The following is an 18,786-nucleotide window of genomic DNA, read 5'->3' as shown; positions in this document are numbered from 1 at the left end:
ATTGAAATAAAATAATTTATAGGAACATTTTTTTTTTTAAGTGATGAGTGCAGTAACATGATATGAAGGTCTTTCATACGTGTCATGGCGTAAAAAAGTTATTACAAAATGTTTATTAAAAAAATTAGAGGAAAATATTGTTATCTAAAAATTCAAAGGGAAATTTAAAAAGAATAATGAGAGTAGTAACATAAAATGGAGGCCCTTCTTTAGTCACATGAATATGGTGACCATAGGACTTAAAATGAAGGAGTTATAAAGACGGGAATTAAAATAACTCAACAATTTTTCGTTGTTCGTCTATTGGAGGACGGTCCCTTACGTCACTTGCCGCCTGCATAGAGAGCCATGTATTTTATCAGGACAAATAATAATACGAAATATTAATGTTCAAACGCGCTTGTAGTAAATAAAGCACGTGACTCTGATTAGAAAGAGGTCAGTTTTATATTTCAACACCTTAACGTTCGTGACTTATTAACGCGCAAAGATCGAATCTGCCAATATCGAGCCAACTTTACTGAAGTGGAAAAGGGGCGTCAGATCTTCACTTTACAAACGGCGAGCGATTCAAGATTTAGATTTAAGATGTAACATTTAGATTAGATTTAATATTTAATATTTAGATATAGATTTAATATTTAGATTTAATTTTAGATTTAACATTTAGATAAATATTTAAAATGTAGGTATGTATTTAACATTTAGAATTAGAATTTATATTTCATAAATGTGATTAAATATTGGCTAAATCTGGGAAAACATGGTAAAATGATGCTGCTAAATGAGCGAAAAAACATGTCTTTAATTTTACATTCGGCGCCTCATAACAAACAGCATGACAACTCTTCAAAGAATGAATGAAGTCATCAACAGAGAGCCTTCGTGTTGCGGATCATGATTAAGACAAAATAACTGTTTTTATTTATTTTTTTACGATGACATACGTTTTTTGTATTAGTTATAAATTGGACAATTTTGTTGTTGTTGTTTTTTGTTTTTACTGAACTGCCTTTATTATTTAAGAGGGAGATAAAATATTCTTATGTGAATAATTATTCGATATTACCTTTATGTCCACCGCAGTATTGAACAATGGTCCTCGATATGCAGATTATGCTACCGAGGTGAAGTTAGTTTGATTTTGGATATTCGACAGACAGTCGCTCCGGCAACCGCCGAGTCATCGTCCGCTTCTTGCCCGCAGAGAGCTCACTAGAATCGGTCCAAGACGCTCCAGCTGCACGTCTGTTAGGGACCGTCAAGGAATTTTTACTTTGACGAAAGTAAACGTATAAAAATGATTTTAAATTTTTTTTCCGGTGTGAAGTTTAATTAGTTATATGGTCTCAGACTGAATTTGAGTGATTTCATCCCAACATCTGGAGGATATTGAGAAAAAACACAAATATTTAAATATAAATATATATATTTAAAATATTTTGAGAGGTGCAAAGTAATTCATAATAATGACTGGCATCATTCTTTTTCGCTTAAACAGATAAAGTGTGATGAATGTGACGGATGGTTCCACACATCATGTCTGTGAATGGAAATGGAGGAAGTTCAGAAAGCACAACAGAAAACTTGAAAATGCCCCATCTGCATACATAGAACAAAAAAAACTATTCTTGTTCATGGAACTCTTCTGTCTGCAAGAGATATGTTGCTGGGATTTATTATGATTTACGAAAGGTTGATTAAAAAAAATTATATTTACATGTAAAAATTAGTGTTTTTTCTCTATCTTCCAGATGTTAGGACGAAATCACGTGTGAGATAGTAGAAATAAATCAGCTCTATAATACGCTATCATTATTTTTACTCTGCACCTCTCCAAATATTTAAAAGATATAATTTCTATATTAGTGTTTTACTCATCTTCCAGATTTTGGGATGGAATCAGTCATAGGACTACGTTTTCAACCTCCACACTTCACAACAATTTTAAATGTGTATGTTAACTTTCGTCAAAATAAAAACTCCTTGACGGTCCCTAACAGACATATCCTGGAGCGTCAGCGACTCTTTGCAGTTCTATCGACCGCTTCTAGTGAGCTCTCTTCGGGCATGAAGCGGACAATGACTCGGCGGTTGCCGTAGCGACTGTCTGTCGAATATCCAACATCAAACTAACTTGACCGTGGTGATCATTCCATTTTTTGACTTAACGTATTCTGGTCTCGTCGATTACTGACCAACTGCATCTGAATCACAAACCTGCAAGACAAAACGCCGGGCCAAATGAAGTCGCTTGTTTGATGACGTAGTAAGTGTGCAACGGGCCTCAGATGAGAGCAGAACGGATAACACCGAACGAACCCGAACATATCCAGACCTAATGGTCAGAGTTGGACTCGGAACCCTCGGACCAGCAGGTTTGGAAAAACCCACCGCGTAAGTGACGCTTGTTTTAACTAGCTAGCGGCGGATGCTAACGCGCGGGCCCACACACGACACCAGAACCAATTTCCAGTGCTCACAGCCCACTATGAACACAGCGTCGACAGCTCAGTTGTAAACCTGCTTCCAACGATGACTTCCAGGCGGACTGGGTTCTCGAACACCGACTCTGCGATCCACCGAAAACCAAGTCTATCCAGCCTGTCGGACAGAACCGAGTCCAAGTTCATGTTCGCCAACATGACGGTGACTTCTCTGAGGTCCCGGCTGGCTCCGAGCATCACGGCGGCGGTGGACACCCTACTGGGCGAGGTGGTTCTGGTTCTGAACGAGACCCAGCAGGAGCTTGTCAACAAAGAGCAGGAGAACCAGAGACTGAAGGTTCGACTGGAGGTGTCGGAGCGGGAGCTGAAGAGCCTCCAGGAGTGTTTGTGTAGTGCTCAGAAGTTGATCGACCAGCTGCAGGTCCCGTACCCTCAGCCCCAGTTCACCCCGTCCCTGTCCTCCATGGCGTCCATGGCGGCCAGTCTGGAGCGGAACCACCAGAACTCCAGGAGTGTGAACGGGGCGGGCGATGACCTTGGTCTGACGGGTTCTGTAGATGAATCTCTTCACGGGTTCGGGTCCAGAGAAGACTTCAAAATGTGTCAGCTGTCGATCCAGCCTGATGGTTCCGTGACCAACAACAGTTTGGACTCCTTTCCGACCAGCACCGAGCACATCTGCTCCGACACAAGCAGACCAGGTAAATATGACCTTTGACCGCTCATAACCTGCTACAATGGACTTGTCTCTGTCCATCTGGTAACCTCTGTTTGTCTCTTGGGTACCAGGCTCCACTTTTGTGGTGAAGGAGGAGCATGGACACACTCCCGGACCGGTCCAGACCCGAGCGAAGGAGCCAACCTTAGGGGATCACTCCTCTCAGACTGTGGGGGGCCTGGGATATGTTCCACTGGGTGAAGGCGGGGTTGGCCACAGAAACTTCCCCCAGCAGCGACTACTAAGACCAGAGTGTGGGAACGCCCTGGTAGGACCAGACGGACAGAAATGCGAGTCTACAGGGAGAACCGAGGACCCGGCCGGACCTTCAGAGACGGCGCTGGAGCCCCCTCCTGACCGGCCTCACCACTGCCTGGAGTGCGGGAAGACGTTCCGCCTGATCTCTAGCCTGAAGAAGCACATCAGGATCCACACGGGCGAGAAGCCGTACCCCTGCGGCGTCTGTGGGCGACGGTTCCGGGAGTCCGGCGCCCTGAAGACGCACCTGCGCATCCACACGGGCGAGAAGCCGTACTCCTGCTCCGAATGCGGCACCAGCTTCAGACACTTGGACGGCCTGAGGAAGCACCGGCGCACGCACACCGGTGAGAAGCCGTACGTGTGCGCCATCTGCGGGAAGCGCCTTAGCCGCCTGCAGCACCTGAAGCACCACCAGCTGATCCACACGGGCGAGCGGCCCTGCTGCTGCCCCTTCTGCAACCGCAGCTTCAAGGAGCCCGCGGCGCTGCGCAAGCACGTGCGCACGCACCGGGACGAGGGCGGCCACATGAGCCTGGGCCCCGAGGACACGGACGTGGACGCGCTGGAGGACATGAATAACCTGCACCCCGCTGCGCCGTCCCCTCAGATCAGGTTCGGGGAGTGGGGTGGCGACGAAGATGAGGCGGCGCCGGTGGACTGTGTGTAGCTGTTGGACCTTAACGGAACCGGCTGAGCTTGCTGCTAATGTAGCTGAAGGGATCTTGTCAAACCCCCCTTGATGTTGAGATCAGGTTTTTTCCAAGTGAGGTTTGTCGTGGTCACTTGAACACCGTGTCCCCATCAGGGACCACTGATCCTGCTGGAACTGAGCAGCTTGTTTTAACGTGTTTCAGCAGTTTTATGGTTTTAAACTAACGTGTTTTCTACGTGACGTGTTGAACCTGTGATGTAACTTCCTGTTTTTTCTCTCTCTATGACACAACCTTCTTGGCGGAAGTCCCTGCATGTGGGTCGGACCTGGACTGCGAGTGATGATGAACTTGTTGATGTTGTATTAAAGAAGAGATTCTTTTCACTCGACCCGTCCCTGCTTCACTTCATCACATCCTCATTTTTTAACTCCTCGATTAAGTGCTAGTACCACATGTGTCCACTCGAGGGCAACACAGAGTCACGCTGCTGTCAAAGGTGGTCATCTTGATGTCTTCTTGTTAGAAAATGTGTCATAGAAACATGTGGTCGCTCGTGTTATTGTTTAGTTTAAAGTGTGAGGAAACACAGCAGCTTTATGACCCTCGAGACCAGGGGTCGTCATGGTAACCAGCTTCCTCCTGGTCATTAGACGGGAACCCTTGGACCAGTATGTTTGGACTCGGTGGTCCAGGTATACAGGATTGTTGGACCGGGTCAAGTCCAAAGACAAACAAGGCTGCTCCTCCCGCCCTCCTCCTCCCTCTCACTCCTCCCCTCGTCTCTCCCTCCTCCCTCCCTCCCTCCATACTTCCACACGCACCAGAAGAAGGAAAAAGTTCGCCACAAAATTTTGAGAACCGAACGCATCCAGGATGAGAATCTGCTCGGATCTACTCCCGGACCTGGCCAGTTCTGGAAGAACACAGTGACCGCCCGCGGGGGCAGAGAATTGGTGGCGGCTCAGGCGCGTGAGACGTCATCGTTCGGACCGAGCCCGTGCGTGAGTTTTGTGTGCGAGAGAGGATGCCAGCATGTCCCCCCTGGTCACCCCGTTGCTCCTCCTCTGGCTCTCCTGCGTCCCCCCGCGGGGGTCCTGCTCCTCCAGCAGGGAGCGCTTCAAGGTGGTGATCGCGCCTCTGGTCTGTAAGCGGGTCTGCGTCCACGGCCACTGCCGGGATACCTGCGAGCAAGGCAGCAACACCACGCTCATCGCGGAGAACGGACAGGCCGCCGACACGCTGGTCGGACCTGGATTCAGGGTCGGTAAGTGACACCGGAACATGCTTGTGCGCCACTTGACGTCATCAAATGGCCAAGGTGAAATGACGAAGTCTCGTTTGTGTCCGCCGACCTGAAGGAGGACTGTCCGCGTGCGAGTCGAAGCGCGTCTCAGTGTGACAGGAACTTTGTTAATATAAATCCTAGATATACTAGTTCTTATAGTACTATGGCAGTGACTAGTTCTACTTCTTTAATCAATGACTAACTACTGTAAATAATACTACCACAAATTCGAGCAAGTAATACGACTTAGACAAGTACTGCCACTATAACTAGTTTTACTAATTTAACTTCAACCAGTACTATTTCTGTGACTATAAAACTTCTGCTATAACTAATGTTACTCATTTATCTATAACCAGAACTACTGCTGTGACTATAGTACTGCCATTTTAACTATTGTTACTCATCTAATGACAACCATGACTACTGCTGTGACTTAACTACTGGCACTACAACTAGTGTTACTCATTTAACCACAATCATGACTGTCTATGTGACTTTACTACTGGCACTACAACTACCATTACTCATTTTACCACAATCAATACTACTGCTGTGACTGTACTCAATTTAATAATACTTATTTGATAATACAGCCATAATTGGTGCTACCTCTTCAACTTTTTAGTTACATTAACTTCTACTTCTGTAAGCCCTTCTACTGCGATCAGTACTACAACCCTAACTACTACTACATGGGCTACCATTACTAGACTAATTTCCTTTGTTCTGCAAATTGTGTTGGTGGGTTTTTTCCCTTGTGTGTCTCCAGGTGTATGTGTTGTCATTAGTAATATGTGAAATACTTGAGTTCAGTTTCTTTATGTGTGTTTGGTTTGTTTGCTGGTTCTGGTTTGCAACTTCAGAATCTTTGCTTTGGTGGTTTGTCTCCAAAAAGTTCTGCTGGTTGGAATGTGGTCCTGTGGAAATTCCTCTGCTGCGTGTCAAAAGACTTTTCCATATTTGTGCTCTTGTTACGTCACCTCACCCACTTTCTCAGGGATCCAGAATCTAATTCGGTCCTTGCTGGACCACACATCGACAGTGAGAGTGACGACATCAAATAGATCATAGCCGTGTTCTACCAGCTGGAACCTGCTCCATAACTTTTGGACTGGTCTCCGGCAGGTACTGAACTCAGTATCAGAAAGTAGTGCAGTTTAACAGAAGTTCTTCTCTCTGCCGCAGTCAAAGAATCCTTTCAATGTTGACCGTTACATAAAAGTCTCTTCCTGCCAGGAGTTCATCTGCTGCAACAAGTCTACTCTGGACCTGTACTGTTGACCCCCTCTGATCTGGTTCTGTTGACCCACTCAGGACTGACATCATGAGAGTGTAACTGAAGATTCTGTTTTTTACCCAAACGTCAGCATGATTCTCACATCAAATAAATGTTCAGTACTGGAACACACTGGTTCTGGTCCATGTAAATAGTGATTCAAAGGATTTGTGCGAATCTGGAGCTGCAGGGAAGATATCCTGTAAATACACGAATGGACCTGGACAATGTAGACCAACAACTGGTGTTGGTGGTGTCAGTAGGATTGGAATGGTTACACCAGATACAGACCAGGAGGTTCAGGTCCAAACAACGAGGTTGAAAGAAAGACAAGGAGGTTCAATGACAGACCAGAAGGTTCAAGACAGACCAGGATATACAGACTAAGAGACTCTTTTTTTGCGTTAAGTGACAAGCAAGATGTCATGGCTAGTTGGGACCATCAGTTCTTTCTGTCTACAAGAAGCGAGAGACTCTGACTCATAATCTTTTTTCTGGGTGTTAAATTGTCTCCACAGGTTCATGCCCTCACTTAGGTGACATCTCAGGTTCCTTGATCCTGTTCAGAACCGTCTTCAGATCCGAAGTCCCAACACTGTAGTAGTGGCTCTATGTTGCCCCCTAAAGGGTGATAATAGCAACATTACGGCCAACTGATCAACTCAGGTACGGTGTTAGGACGCCTGTCTCGTTCGTGATATCTGTTCCGTCTGGAGGGGGGTCTTCTTGAGGCGCCTTTAAGCAGAGTTTCACCCCTGCAGGAGGCTCCAGACTTGAGTGAGAAACCAGACTCTGGGAGTGAGCCAGAAGCAGCTATTGCGGTTTGAATCCTGTAATTTGTTGTTTTTGTGCTCGGAGGGCGCGGCTGAAGCGACTGAGGCAGGGGCGGGGGGGCGACGCTGCGTCATCTCCAGACACTCTGGGGTGGGATGGGGGGGGATTTAAGTGGGTGGTCACAGTGCAGGCAGAGGACAAGTCTTTGTTCACTTTCTCTAACAATCAAGGTCCTGCAGGTCCATACATCTGTAGTTTCAGACTTTGAGAATCGGGAATCATCTACTTTTTTCTCACTCAATCTGGTCTCTCAATCTGTACTACTAAGTCATTGGTGTGAGCTGGTCACTGAATCCATCACATTGGCTCCTCATCTAATTAGCTTCAACTCCACATTAGCTTTTCACATTAAGTGCTCTGTTAGTTCGTATTTTAGTTAGCTGCTGTCCTACATTAGTTTCTGTGTTAGTTAGCTGCTCTGCTACATTAGTTTCTTTGTTTATTAGCTGCTGTCCTACATTAGTTTCTGTGTTAGTTAGCTGCTCTGCTACATTATTTTTTTTGTTTATTAGCTGCTCTGCTACATTAGTTTCTTTGTTAGTTAGCTGCTCTGCTACATTATTTTTCTTTGTTTATTAGCTGCTCTGCTACATTAGTTTCTTTGTTAGTTAGCTGCTCTGCTACATTAGTTTCTGTGTTAGTTAACTTAACTAGCATCTATGCTAGTTAGCTTCCCTGCTACATTAGCTCCTGTGCTACATTAACCCAGAGAAAGTTTTTTTTTTAAGAAACTTTTTACGAGTGTTGTGAACACACCATGATTTTTTAGATTATATAGATTTCTCTTTTAGTTAGCTTCTCTGCTTCTATACCCGTTTTGATAACTGCTGTATTATGTTAGATCTTCTGGTACATTCATTCCTAAGTTCCATTAACTCCCCTGTTAATTAGCTGCTCTGCTATGTTAGCATCTCAGTTAATTAGCTGATGTGATACATTAGCATCTCAGTTAATTAGCTGATGTGATACATTAGCATTTCATTTATTGGAAAGAATCCCACTCAAGAGTGAGACGGGTCATCTTGAATATATCTGACAGGGATGTGGCTGAATCGAAGTCCTCATCAGAACCTTTGTGACTCGTCATCAGGTCTGGAGTGAAGCCTCCACTTTCCAAGACTCTTTCCAGGATGCTGCTGGAATGGGTTTTGGAAAAGCTTCCTGTCGCCCCATTCCCCTCCCGCCTCCCCTCCTTCCCCTTCCCTTCTTCAGAGTCCTGCTCTGGGTCTGGACATGAGTCATGGAAACTGGATCTGGTTCTGTCCAGTCACATGACTCACTTTAATATGATCTGCTCTCATTATAGCGGCCCTCGACTGATGACTTCCATCTGGATCCTCTCTGCCACCCCCTCCTCTCTAGTCTTCTTCCTCCGCCTCCTCTCCTCCCTCTGCCTCCTCTCCTCCCTCCTCCTCTCTCCCTCATTTCAGTTTTTATGAAAAATCAGTGTGACTGGTTCTAATATTTTGTTTCTTTGTGGTTCTGGTGCAGTGGTATGCCCGCTGACCTGCATGAACGGGGGCGTGTGCAGATCCAGGAAACACTGTCTATGTCCGGCGGGCTTCACGGGCCGACTGTGCCAGTTCCCGGTGCCACAGCAGGCCCAGGCGGCCCGAGGGAATAAGCAGCCCGTGTACCCGGTCTCCCTGAAGCCAGATGTCCACAAAGTCCTGGAGCGTACGAGCCTGGGTCGTACCCAGCTGACCCAAACACACTCCGTGTTCACCTTCCCACTGGGCCAGGGAGGAGCTCACTCCTCCGAAGGTTCCTTCACCACAGTCCGTGAGGTGGACCTTAACACGCTTCTAACCCAACTTCCTGTCTGCAGTGCAGTTCAATGTCCGGGTCCACCACACGCCTGACACATCTGTGGTCATCCAGCCCTTGGACTCGCTGGACCTCAAACCTCCTCCAAAGATGCCCTTGCGGATGCCATTCGCCCGCCACAAGCCGAAGGGGCGGTGCTTCCAGGAGACCACGCCCAAGCAGGCGGTGAGTTGGAGGACGTTCTGCCAGGGCTCGAGTGACTCTTGTTTTCCTCCGCAGTGCAACAGCACGCCGCTTCCTGTCCTGACCAACCAGGAGGACTGCTGCAGCAGCATAGGGAATTCCTGGGGACAGAACAAGTGCTTCCAGTGTCCCAAACTTCCAAGTGAGTCCCGGTTATGGAGTGCCCCCTGCAGGGAGGGTTGCATCATTCAGCTAGGCGGTACAAATACGAGTTCCAGGTGTGGTGACTCTACCACTGTGAATCTCCAACAGATGCTTCAGTCAAGCAGATCATCATAGAAGACTCCGGATCCACCTGTCCAAAAGGATACAAGAGGTTCAACAGCTCACACTGTCTAGGTGACAGAACACCTGTCTTTGTATTTCTAAACGTTTTCTAGTTAAGGTATAATGATTTTCTCTTCTTGAAAAGAAGGTGTGAAAACTTGGTTTGAATCCTGCCATTCTTATTTAAAACGATTTATTTTTATTTTTTATGTTCTTTGTGTGTATGTCTGATGTCCTAGTGCAGAGGACAGGTTGGTAATAATTTTAAAAAAAATTGTTTATTTTGTATAATAAATGTCACAGTATAATTTAATGTCTTTCTAAACAACTGCCAAAATTATTAATTAACTGTGAAATTATTATTGTTTAAGTTAAGGCCACTAGTTTCAAAGGTTTTTTTTATTAGAGTAGGCTGATAAATGAACTGGCACAAAGAGCGCCACCTAGAATATTTTTCAGCAGCCGCCTCTGACATGCACAGAGAAAAAGGGCCACAGCAAGTTCCATTGTTCTGATTCTCATCCTGGTCCAGGTGTGGTAGCGGGTCCTGATGGGTTCTCTTGTGTCCAGACATCAACGAGTGCACAGTGCCGGGACTCTGTCAGAACGGCTTCTGTCAAAACACGCTCGGCAGCTTCAAGTGTTCCTGTAAAGCTGGACTAGTTTGGGAACACAACCGATGTGTTGGTGAGTCCGACTCCTTGCCTGACACCCCCCCTCCATGATTCTTCCTAACTGGGCTCTCCTGCAGAGACTCCGGCGGGTCAGTGCTTTCTCATGGCCTCAGACCCGCATGGATGTGAGCGACCCCTGCCGACCCCTATCAGCCAGGAACTGTGCTGCTGTACTGTGGGCGTGGCCTGGGGACGCGGCTGCGAGCGCTGTCCTCTGGTGGGCACAGGTGAGAACCCTGTTGAGTTCTACTGGTCTTGACCAAGAAAGTAACTCCAGTGAGGACCAGTTGTGTCTCTGGATGACCTGCAGGTGGCAGCAGAGAGCATTGTGTCAGTTTAGCTGCAGCTTCTTCTCTACCTGTTGGTTAAAGTTGAGTGTGACTCTTCCAGCGGCCTTCAGTCAGATCTGCCCGGCAGGAAAGGGTTACATCTTCCATAAGATCAAGGAGACTGTCTCCTTTCCGCCCTTCTTCTTCCCACCAAATCTTGACAAGGAAGGTGAGTCTGGGTGCGATTTACACATCCTGTCGAGCCTGTGTACATGGACTCACAAACTGTTTTTTGTGACTCCAGAGTCCAAGCCTGCGGTAAGTTTTCACATGAGGTCCAGTGACCGAGGTCCAAATGTCGGTTCTGACTCAGAAGAGGTGTAAGACTGTCTTCCTGCCAGCAGAGGCCAGCAGAGACCACCACAACTGTCCAGCAGCTGCCCAGGACCCCCAGTTCTCGTGTCCCCGGTGAGTCCTGAACCTGTTGGAGACTGACCTCGACCACCTCTGTGACCTTGTGTTTTCTCTCCAGTGGTAAAGCCCACTCCGCCAACCATCGTCAGGATGACGCCCGACAACGACCCTTTCGAAACTCAGACCAAAATCTCACGTGAGTGTCAAGTGTAGTTGTGTTGTGTAGTTGAAGACGAGTGTGGTTGTGTGTCTGGGTCACAGCAGAGACGGACGAGTGCGGTCTGAGCAGGAGCATCTGTGGACACGGAGAATGTGAGAACAGTCTCAATGGACACATCTGTCACTGTCACCCCGGATATCACCTCGACCGGCAGACAAACATCTGTGAAGGTGTTGCATGCAAACAAATATACATATCACAACACACACAACACAACGCATGCTCTTTCACCTACACAAAAACACACACAGCACTCACAACACATGTGGTCTCTCATGTTAATTATATGACAGACAGACAGACGGATATAGATATGTGCCACACACACATACACACTAACACACATACCAGCACTCACATACACTCTCACATTCACACTCACATATACATTAACACTCACACACACAGACACACAAACACATTAACATGTACATAAAACACAATCAAATATATGTACACTGACATGAAGACTACAAACATAAAAATACACAGATACACCACATACTGTATAAACTCACACATATAAACAAAGAAAAAACACAAGCATACATGCAGTATAAATACAATCATACACATACACAAACATGTATACAATCACACATATAGACAAACACTAATGCACACAAACACACAAGCAGGCAGTATATAAACTGTATAAACACACACACGCACATATATATCCTCAGACAAGCACTTTCCTATTTACTGTACACAAAAATAAACAAACAGACAGTAATGTTTCGGACCCACAGAAGTATTTTAGGACTATAACTGGACTGTCTCCTCAGATCATAACGAGTGTGCTACCAACCCGTGTGGACATGGCAGAGGTCACTGCATCAACCGGGACGGAGGCTACGACTGTCTCTGTCGTCAAGGTTACAAGCAAGTGGACCAGCACGGGCGGCCCAAGTGCGTCGGTCAGTGACTCACTCGTCTGGCGTGACTCAGTCTGGAGTGGCACTCTGACTCCCCCTCTCACTCCCTCAGACGTCAACGAGTGCTCCAAAGACGTGTGTGGCCCCGGCGGCCAGTGCTTCAACCTGCCCGGCTCCTACAAGTGCGAGTGTCACAGCGGCTTCAAGAGCAAGTCGCATCGCCACCCTGTCTGCGAAGGTGAGACCAGAACCAGGAGCACGATTTGGCTGCGGGGTCGACTTGTTGATCCATGTTCTCCTCGCAGACGTCAACGAGTGTTTCCGCTCAGACGTGTGTCCGGACCAGCAGTGTGAGAACACAGCGGGCTCCTACGAGTGTATTCCATGTCTGCCCGGTCACGAGGCCAGATCTGGAATCTGCTATGGTAAGAGAGGTCCACTCCTCCCACCTCCTTCTGACTCCTCACCCGTCTGACTCCTCACACTTCTGACTCCTCACACTTCTGACTCCTCACCAGACATCAATGAGTGTCAGAAACCTGGCATCTGCCCCAACGGTCGCTGTGAGAATCTTCCTGGGACATATCGTTGTCTATGCAACGAAGGTTTCCTTCCACTGTCGGACAGCAAAGGCTGCAGGGGTGAGTGTTGTTGTGTGTAAGTGTTTGAATGCATGTGTTATTGTGCTTTACTTTGTGTAACTGTGTGAAAGTATGTGTTGTATGTCTGTGTATGTCTATGTTTTAATGTGTAAATGAGTCTTAGTGTGTGTCAGGATACGCTACTGTGTTTGAAAGTGAGTGTTATTGTGTGTTTGTGATACTATGTGTCGGTGTGTGTTAATGAATGTTACTGTGTGTGTGAGTGTTTATTGGTGTGTTACTGTGTGTTTATTTGCATATTAATGTGTGCTGGTGCGTTAGTGTATGTAGGTGTGTGCTGGTGTGTTAGTTTGTCTTAGTGTGTGGTTGTGTGTGTTTGCGACAGACGTGGACGAGTGTGAGGACCAGCGCTTGTGTGCCAACGGTCACTGCATCAACACGGAGGGGTCGTTCCAGTGCCAGTGTTTCTCGGGGTTCCAGCGCACGCAGGAGGGGAGCCACTGTGAAGGTTCGCACCGCAGCCGTGTGAAGGCTGAAGGGAATGACTACCATGATCTCTGTGCAGATATCAACGAGTGTGAGAAAATGTCAAGCTGCCAAAGGGGGCGCTGCATAAACAACATGGGATCCTACCACTGCGAGTGTCCAAAGGGTTTCGCACTCGTGGGAGGAAGAAGGTGTCAAGGTGAATGTCGTCATGGCAACAGAATGACAGGTGGTGTCGGATTAGATCCCGGATCTAGATTCAACTGTTGTTGACTTTTATGCTCAGACGTGGATGAGTGCGCCACCGACCAGCGCCGGTGCCAGCCGTTCGGATCCTGCGAGAACAGACCGGGATCGTACGTCTGTGTGTGTCATTACGGCTACGCCGCCTCCGAAGACAAACACAGCTGCGAGGGTGAGTCTGTCTCCTCGCTACTGACTTAGATCCTTCTTCTGAGATGTCCACACGTGTCTCTCAACCTTCAGCGGTGAGGCTGCAGACGGAGGAGAAGAAGGAGTGTTACTTGAACCTGGACGACACCGTGTTCTGTGACAGCGTTCTGGCCACCAACGTCACCAAGCAGGAGTGCTGCTGCTCTATCGGGGTTGGGTGGGGGGACCACTGCGAGATCTACCCATGTCCTGTCTCACGCTCAGGTACACACACACACTAATAACAGACGTACTGCATTAAGGACAGCCATACTAAAGACAGTCACACTCACATTCTTTCTCTTTCCTGCCCTCACAGCTGAGTTTACGTCCTTGTGCCCGAATGGTCAGGGTCTGTATTATGATGAGGGGCTGTTGTACAGCCTGCCAGCATATCATGGTTTGTATCAGTGTGTTGCTTTTCAAGTTGAGCCAAGACTCTAAAGGTATCTCTTCTACCTACAGACATTGACGAGTGTTCGTTGTTCTCGGACGAGATCTGTAAGAAGGGTCGATGTGAGAACACACTGCCGGGCTACGAGTGCTACTGTCAGCAAGGCTTCGACTATGACGGCAACCTGCTTGAGTGCATCGGTACGACACCACAGCAGCGACTAATCTGACACAGTCTAACCACATGTGTGCTTCCCCCCCGCCAGACGTCAACGAGTGTCACGACGAGTCCCTCTGCACCAACGGTCAATGTGTCAACACCGACGGCTCCTTCTTCTGCAACTGTCCTCCGCCCTGGACCCCCGACTCTAGCAAAAAGGCCTGTGTGACCACTGCACTGGCTGGTAAGGACCCTGCGCTCGAACCTTAACATGCAGTTCTGGACACTAACAGGACATATAAACATCGTGACCTTGAAACTATTGACTTGACTCTGGACCTTGACTACAGCCGTGGACCCTGACATGACTTGAAAGCATACGAGGATAGACAAATCCAACTATGTTCTAACTTAAACAATGTGACCTCTCACTGACCTCTCATTGACCCCTTGATGACCTCAATCTGACGTGGTACTGTGGCAGGTTTTACAGCTGTGTGTCTTGACAGACGTGAATGAGTGTGATGACGCATCCAACTGTAAGAACGGTCTCTGTGTGGACATGCCCGGGTCCTACTATTGCATCTGTTCTCCACCCTGGATGCTGGCCATGGACCGGAACAGCTGTGTGACCCCTGAGGAGCAGGCAGGTGAGTCCAGAGTCCTTATGCCATCGGTGCAGCTTAGTGGGCGTTAAAGGTTTTCCATCAATATCTCCTGTTCAGTCAGGCTTAGTCATACCAAAGTGACAAAAGTCAACCAAACTGCAATGCTGATAAGGGATGCGCTGAATTGAAACCAAAAAGAAGTAACCAGGGCCAGAATACATTAAAAAACATATTATACTCCTTTTTTTATTCCCAATGGTATTTATAATAATAAGGTTTATGCTGGGGTGCACGGTGGTGCAGTGGTTAGGTCGATCCCCCTCACAGGAAGAAGGTTGCATGTTTACTTCAAGCACTCCGGTTTCCTCCCACAAGCCAAAAACATAAAGACTGATTGGGAACTTTGGGAAATTGTCTGTAGGTGTGAGTGTGAATTGTAGGAAACTGGGATAGACTCCAAATGGATAGATGTTTTGTGCTGTTTTTAATGTGTGAAACTGAAATGTGCTTATAGCTCTGTTTTTATGTCAAGCAATTTGTGGTGCAATATAAAAATATACTGTATATATTATATCTACTGTAACTAAGCTCTGGTCTTTGTTAAGCTCTGTAACTGCATATATTATTATAATGTTTTTTCAACAATGCAGAATACAAAACAAAAATATTTGCCCTACTTACAATAAAGTACAGTTCTGTAACTGTGCTCAAAATTTTATCAAAATAAATAGTACCTTTTCTGCCTGTGCACGTTTAACCATGTTTCCCTCGTCTATCCAGCTTGTATCTTTTACGTGCTTTACCACATCCAAATAATGATCTTAACAATGCAGATCATCCAAAGTCGCTATGAGGATCTAAATAGAACTCAGTGTGTGTTGCCAATTTGTAGCAGATGCATCAGAATGGCTGCGCTTTCTGAGATTTTCGGCACAATATTTTGTATACACGTTTCTTCTGCTGTTGACACGTGGTAATGCTGGGTCTCCTTGAGCCAGTCAGAACCTTGGATCTGAACGTTATCTGCTTGGATTTACTCTCTCTCTTTCACACACACACACACACACACACACACACACACACACACACACACACACACACACACAAACACACACTTTCACACACACACACACACACAAAACACACACACACACAAAACTGTCACTTCATAGTTCATGTGAATGAATTCATAAGAGAACAACTGATCGCAGCTCAGAGTGGACATGTCTGGTGTGGACAGGGCAGTCCGGGGTGGACACGAGAAGAGTGGGGTGAAAACATGTAGTCTTGGATGGAAATGCATAGTCTTGGGTGGACAGGTTTAGTCTGGGTGTAGTCTGCCATGACTTGGTCAAAGGATCTAGTTTTCTTTCCCTTGGCCGTCTCTGGACCCGATGCCATGCTCTACACTTTTATCTTTTTCTCTCCCCGTCTCTCCATGCCCTCTCCATTTTTCTCCATCCCCCTGTTTCTCTTCTTCCTCCCAGCCGGTCAAAACGACTGACCAGACTGAGAATGGTTCTGCTGGAGGTTTATTTTCCTCCGTACTGTTGTTCATTGTGATTGCCTTTTTTTTCCTCTTTCTTTTGTAGCATTAGTTAATGTATCTTGAGATTACTTTGTTATGATTTTTGTTGTAGACATGTACAGTCTTGGGTTGACGTGTTTAGTCAGGGGTAGACACGTGTAGTCCAGGGTCGACATGTGAGTTCTGGGGTGGACATGTGTGCTCTTGGGTAGACACAAGTAGTCTGGATTGGACATTGTGTATTCTGGGATGGCTGAATTGGGACGAAAAGGTGTAGTTTGGGGTGGAGCTGAGGTTGTATATTGAGATGACCATCATGCCGTTGAACTCGTCTTCACTGCAGTGGTGTCTAGCATCTGGTACAGCACCAGTGGATTGACTTGCGTCAGATGTTCTGACTGTAACTGGTGTCTCTGCCTCTGCAGATGTGAACGAGTGCCAGGACCCGTCCTACTGTAAGAACGGGAGGTGTGAGAACACGCCCGGCTCCTTTCACTGCTTTTGCGACCCTCCACTAACCTTCAGCGCCGCACTCAAACAGTGCGTCTACGACGGTGGGTAACTGCTGACAGTTAAACAGTCTTCGACATGTGAGGAAGATGAAGATGATAACAATGATGAAGATGATAGATGCTGCATACTCAAACCCAAGTTCTCAACCAAACAAGTTGATACAACCACACCAGTGCGATCAGAACTTTTATGAATTCATAAACATTGATGATCACAACAACTATTATGACTGAATCAAATGGAATGCTGATGTCAGTGTCTGCTACACACACAAACGCAGATACACAACAAACAGACGCACTAACACACAATCATAAAAACAAACAAAAACCAAACACACACACAGAAGCAGACACACACCGACAGAAATCAACAGAAAGTAAGACAGATGCACAAATATACACAGACACGCAAAAAGACACAAATAAACACAATCACAGAAACACAAAAAAACACTAACACACCAACAAACAAACACAGAAACAACAAAACAGACTGCTTAAGATTTTCCCATGGTTCTGGTTCTGCAGATCGCACAGCAGCGCACAAAGACGTGTGTTTCCTGCAGGTGGTGGAAGGAATGCTCTGCAGTGAGCCTCGCAATGGTCTGGTGGTCACGTACTCGGAGTGCTGCTGCCACTATGGCCGAGGCTGGGGTCCTGAGTGCAACACCTGCCCCCCCCGGAACTCAGGTGAGGGCTGCAGTTGCTCTGTCATAGCCGCGAGTTAACGTGTGGTGTTGACTTGGCAGAGATGTTCAGTCGTCTGTGCGAGATGCACCTGGAGACGGAATCGGACGGAGAGCAAGAGTCGCTGGCCGTGTTTGTCAACTACAACCCAGGTATGTACTCACTGCTGCCTCTCCTGGTCTGTCCTGGTGCTTCTCTCACCTCTCTTGTGCGCCCCCTGCAGGTGACAGTTCTGAGGAGGAGTCGGACGAATGCAGATGCGACAACGGTCGCTGTGTGCGCTCTTACCTCGGGACCATGTGCGAGTGCAACCCTGGATTCAGACTGGACCACTCGCGGACCCGCTGCATAGGTTGGTAGTTCCCTGTGGCACAGGTAGAGGGTCATGTCGCTGCACGCTGCTGACTTTTGCTTCTCTTGCAGACTTGGACGAGTGTGACGAGCCAGGCCTTCGGAGCGGCCCCTGCAAGAACGCTCGCTGTGTCAATAACTTTGGCTCCTTCAAGTGCTTCTGCAAACAGGGTTTCGTGCCCACGCGCAGACACAACATCTGCGTCCGGCGCCGAAGCAGATAACATCTGGATTTTCTGAGCCGCTGTATCCCATAATAACCCTTAACACATGAAGATATCCTATAATATCCTGGCTCCTCACATGAGTGAATGGAGTCTCACTATGTCCCGTCACCACCAAAGTTTTCCCTCAAAGTCCTCATCCAAGTCCTCATCCAAGTCTTCCTTTAAGTTCTATCTTCCTCTTTGTACTTACACGAGGTTTTGCTCCAAGTGTTTCATCGAGTTCTTCAAATTTATCCATCATGACTTCCTTAATTCCTTCTCCTAGTCCTCCTTCAATTCTTCAACCAACCCCTTTATTTACGAACTTTTGTCACGTCGTGTTTTGTGTCGATTTAAGTTTTGTATTTTTTTTTTTTTTACTGCTTTTGTAATTTATCTATTGACCTGAGTGTTTGATGATTCTGTTTCTCAAGTCAGTGAAAAAGTCAGACTCTGTAACCAGCTAAACTCGGCTGATGTATGGACTTTTGACCTCCGGTTCTCAAGATACGTCCAGACTGACCGAACGGTCCTGATGCTGACTTAGTTGGGGGACCATGGTTGGTCTGATGAGTCTAAATATTAAAGTTCTTTTTTTTCTGACTTGCA

General features: G+C 46.9%; 2 protein-coding genes across 5 annotated transcripts; both read left to right on the top strand.

Annotated features, from left to right (window-relative positions):
- Positions 1-2,069: 2,069 nt before the first annotated feature.
- On the top strand, positions 2,070-4,462 carry LOC148066760 (uncharacterized). 2 transcript variants are annotated; one of them, XM_087807986.1, is made up of 3 exons: positions 2,070-2,397; positions 2,547-3,148; positions 3,237-4,462. In XM_087807986.1, exons 1-3 carry the CDS (start codon positions 2,342-2,344, stop codon positions 4,091-4,093), a joined length of 1,515 nt encoding a protein of 504 aa, XP_087664112.1. In that variant the 5' UTR covers positions 2,070-2,341; the 3' UTR covers positions 4,094-4,462. The 2 variants fall into 2 exon arrangements, with proteins under 2 accessions (XP_087664112.1, XP_087664113.1); XM_087807987.1 differs by having other exon boundaries at positions 2,070-3,148.
- A 437-nt stretch (positions 4,463-4,899) lies between these two features.
- ltbp3 (latent transforming growth factor beta binding protein 3) lies at positions 4,900-18,780 on the top strand. Of its 3 annotated transcripts, none has more exons than XM_087807236.1 (29): positions 4,900-5,343; positions 8,969-9,241; positions 9,306-9,469; positions 9,524-9,629; positions 9,740-9,826; positions 10,325-10,441; positions 10,506-10,655; positions 10,819-10,926; positions 11,002-11,015; positions 11,102-11,165; positions 11,230-11,307; positions 11,376-11,501; positions 12,120-12,251; positions 12,322-12,447; positions 12,515-12,634; positions 12,728-12,850; positions 13,197-13,319; positions 13,377-13,496; positions 13,584-13,712; positions 13,784-13,954; positions 14,049-14,129; positions 14,195-14,323; positions 14,389-14,526; positions 14,792-14,932; positions 16,844-16,972; positions 17,462-17,623; positions 17,683-17,772; positions 17,844-17,972; positions 18,044-18,780. In XM_087807236.1, the coding sequence occupies exons 1-29, from the start codon at positions 5,112-5,114 to the stop codon at positions 18,193-18,195; spliced, it is 3,714 nt and encodes a 1,237-aa protein (XP_087663362.1). In that variant the 5' UTR covers positions 4,900-5,111; the 3' UTR covers positions 18,196-18,780. The 3 variants fall into 3 exon arrangements, with proteins under 3 accessions (XP_087663362.1, XP_087663361.1, XP_087663364.1); XM_087807235.1 differs by having other exon boundaries at positions 11,373-11,501; XM_087807238.1 differs by lacking the exon at positions 16,844-16,972 and having other exon boundaries at positions 11,373-11,501.
- The last annotated feature ends 6 nt before the right edge of the window (positions 18,781-18,786 follow it).

Source organism: Callionymus lyra, chromosome 14 (assembly GCF_982586985.1).
Source record: "Callionymus lyra chromosome 14, fCalLyr1.hap1.1, whole genome shotgun sequence".
Taxonomy (NCBI): Eukaryota; Metazoa; Chordata; class Actinopteri; order Syngnathiformes; family Callionymidae; genus Callionymus; species Callionymus lyra.
Note: the sequence above shows the minus strand (reverse complement) of the source record. Positions and strands in the feature narration are given on the sequence as shown.

Coding starts and splice junctions, on each gene's coding strand:
- LOC148066760 (XM_087807986.1), top strand. CDS start 2,342: ATGGTCAGAGTTGGACTCGGAACCCTCGGACCAGCAGGTTTGGAAAAA. Junction 2,398..2,546: donor GGTTTGGAAAAACCCACCGC/GTAAGTGACGCT, acceptor GATGACTTCCAG/GCGGACTGGGTTCTCGAACA. Junction 3,149..3,236: donor CTCCGACACAAGCAGACCAG/GTAAATATGACC, acceptor CTTGGGTACCAG/GCTCCACTTTTGTGGTGAAG.
- ltbp3 (XM_087807235.1), top strand. CDS start 5,112: ATGTCCCCCCTGGTCACCCCGTTGCTCCTCCTCTGGCTCTCCTGCGTC. Junction 5,344..8,968: donor CGGACCTGGATTCAGGGTCG/GTAAGTGACACC, acceptor GTTCTGGTGCAG/TGGTATGCCCGCTGACCTGC. Junction 13,320..13,376: donor GGAGGGGAGCCACTGTGAAG/GTTCGCACCGCA, acceptor ATCTCTGTGCAG/ATATCAACGAGTGTGAGAAA.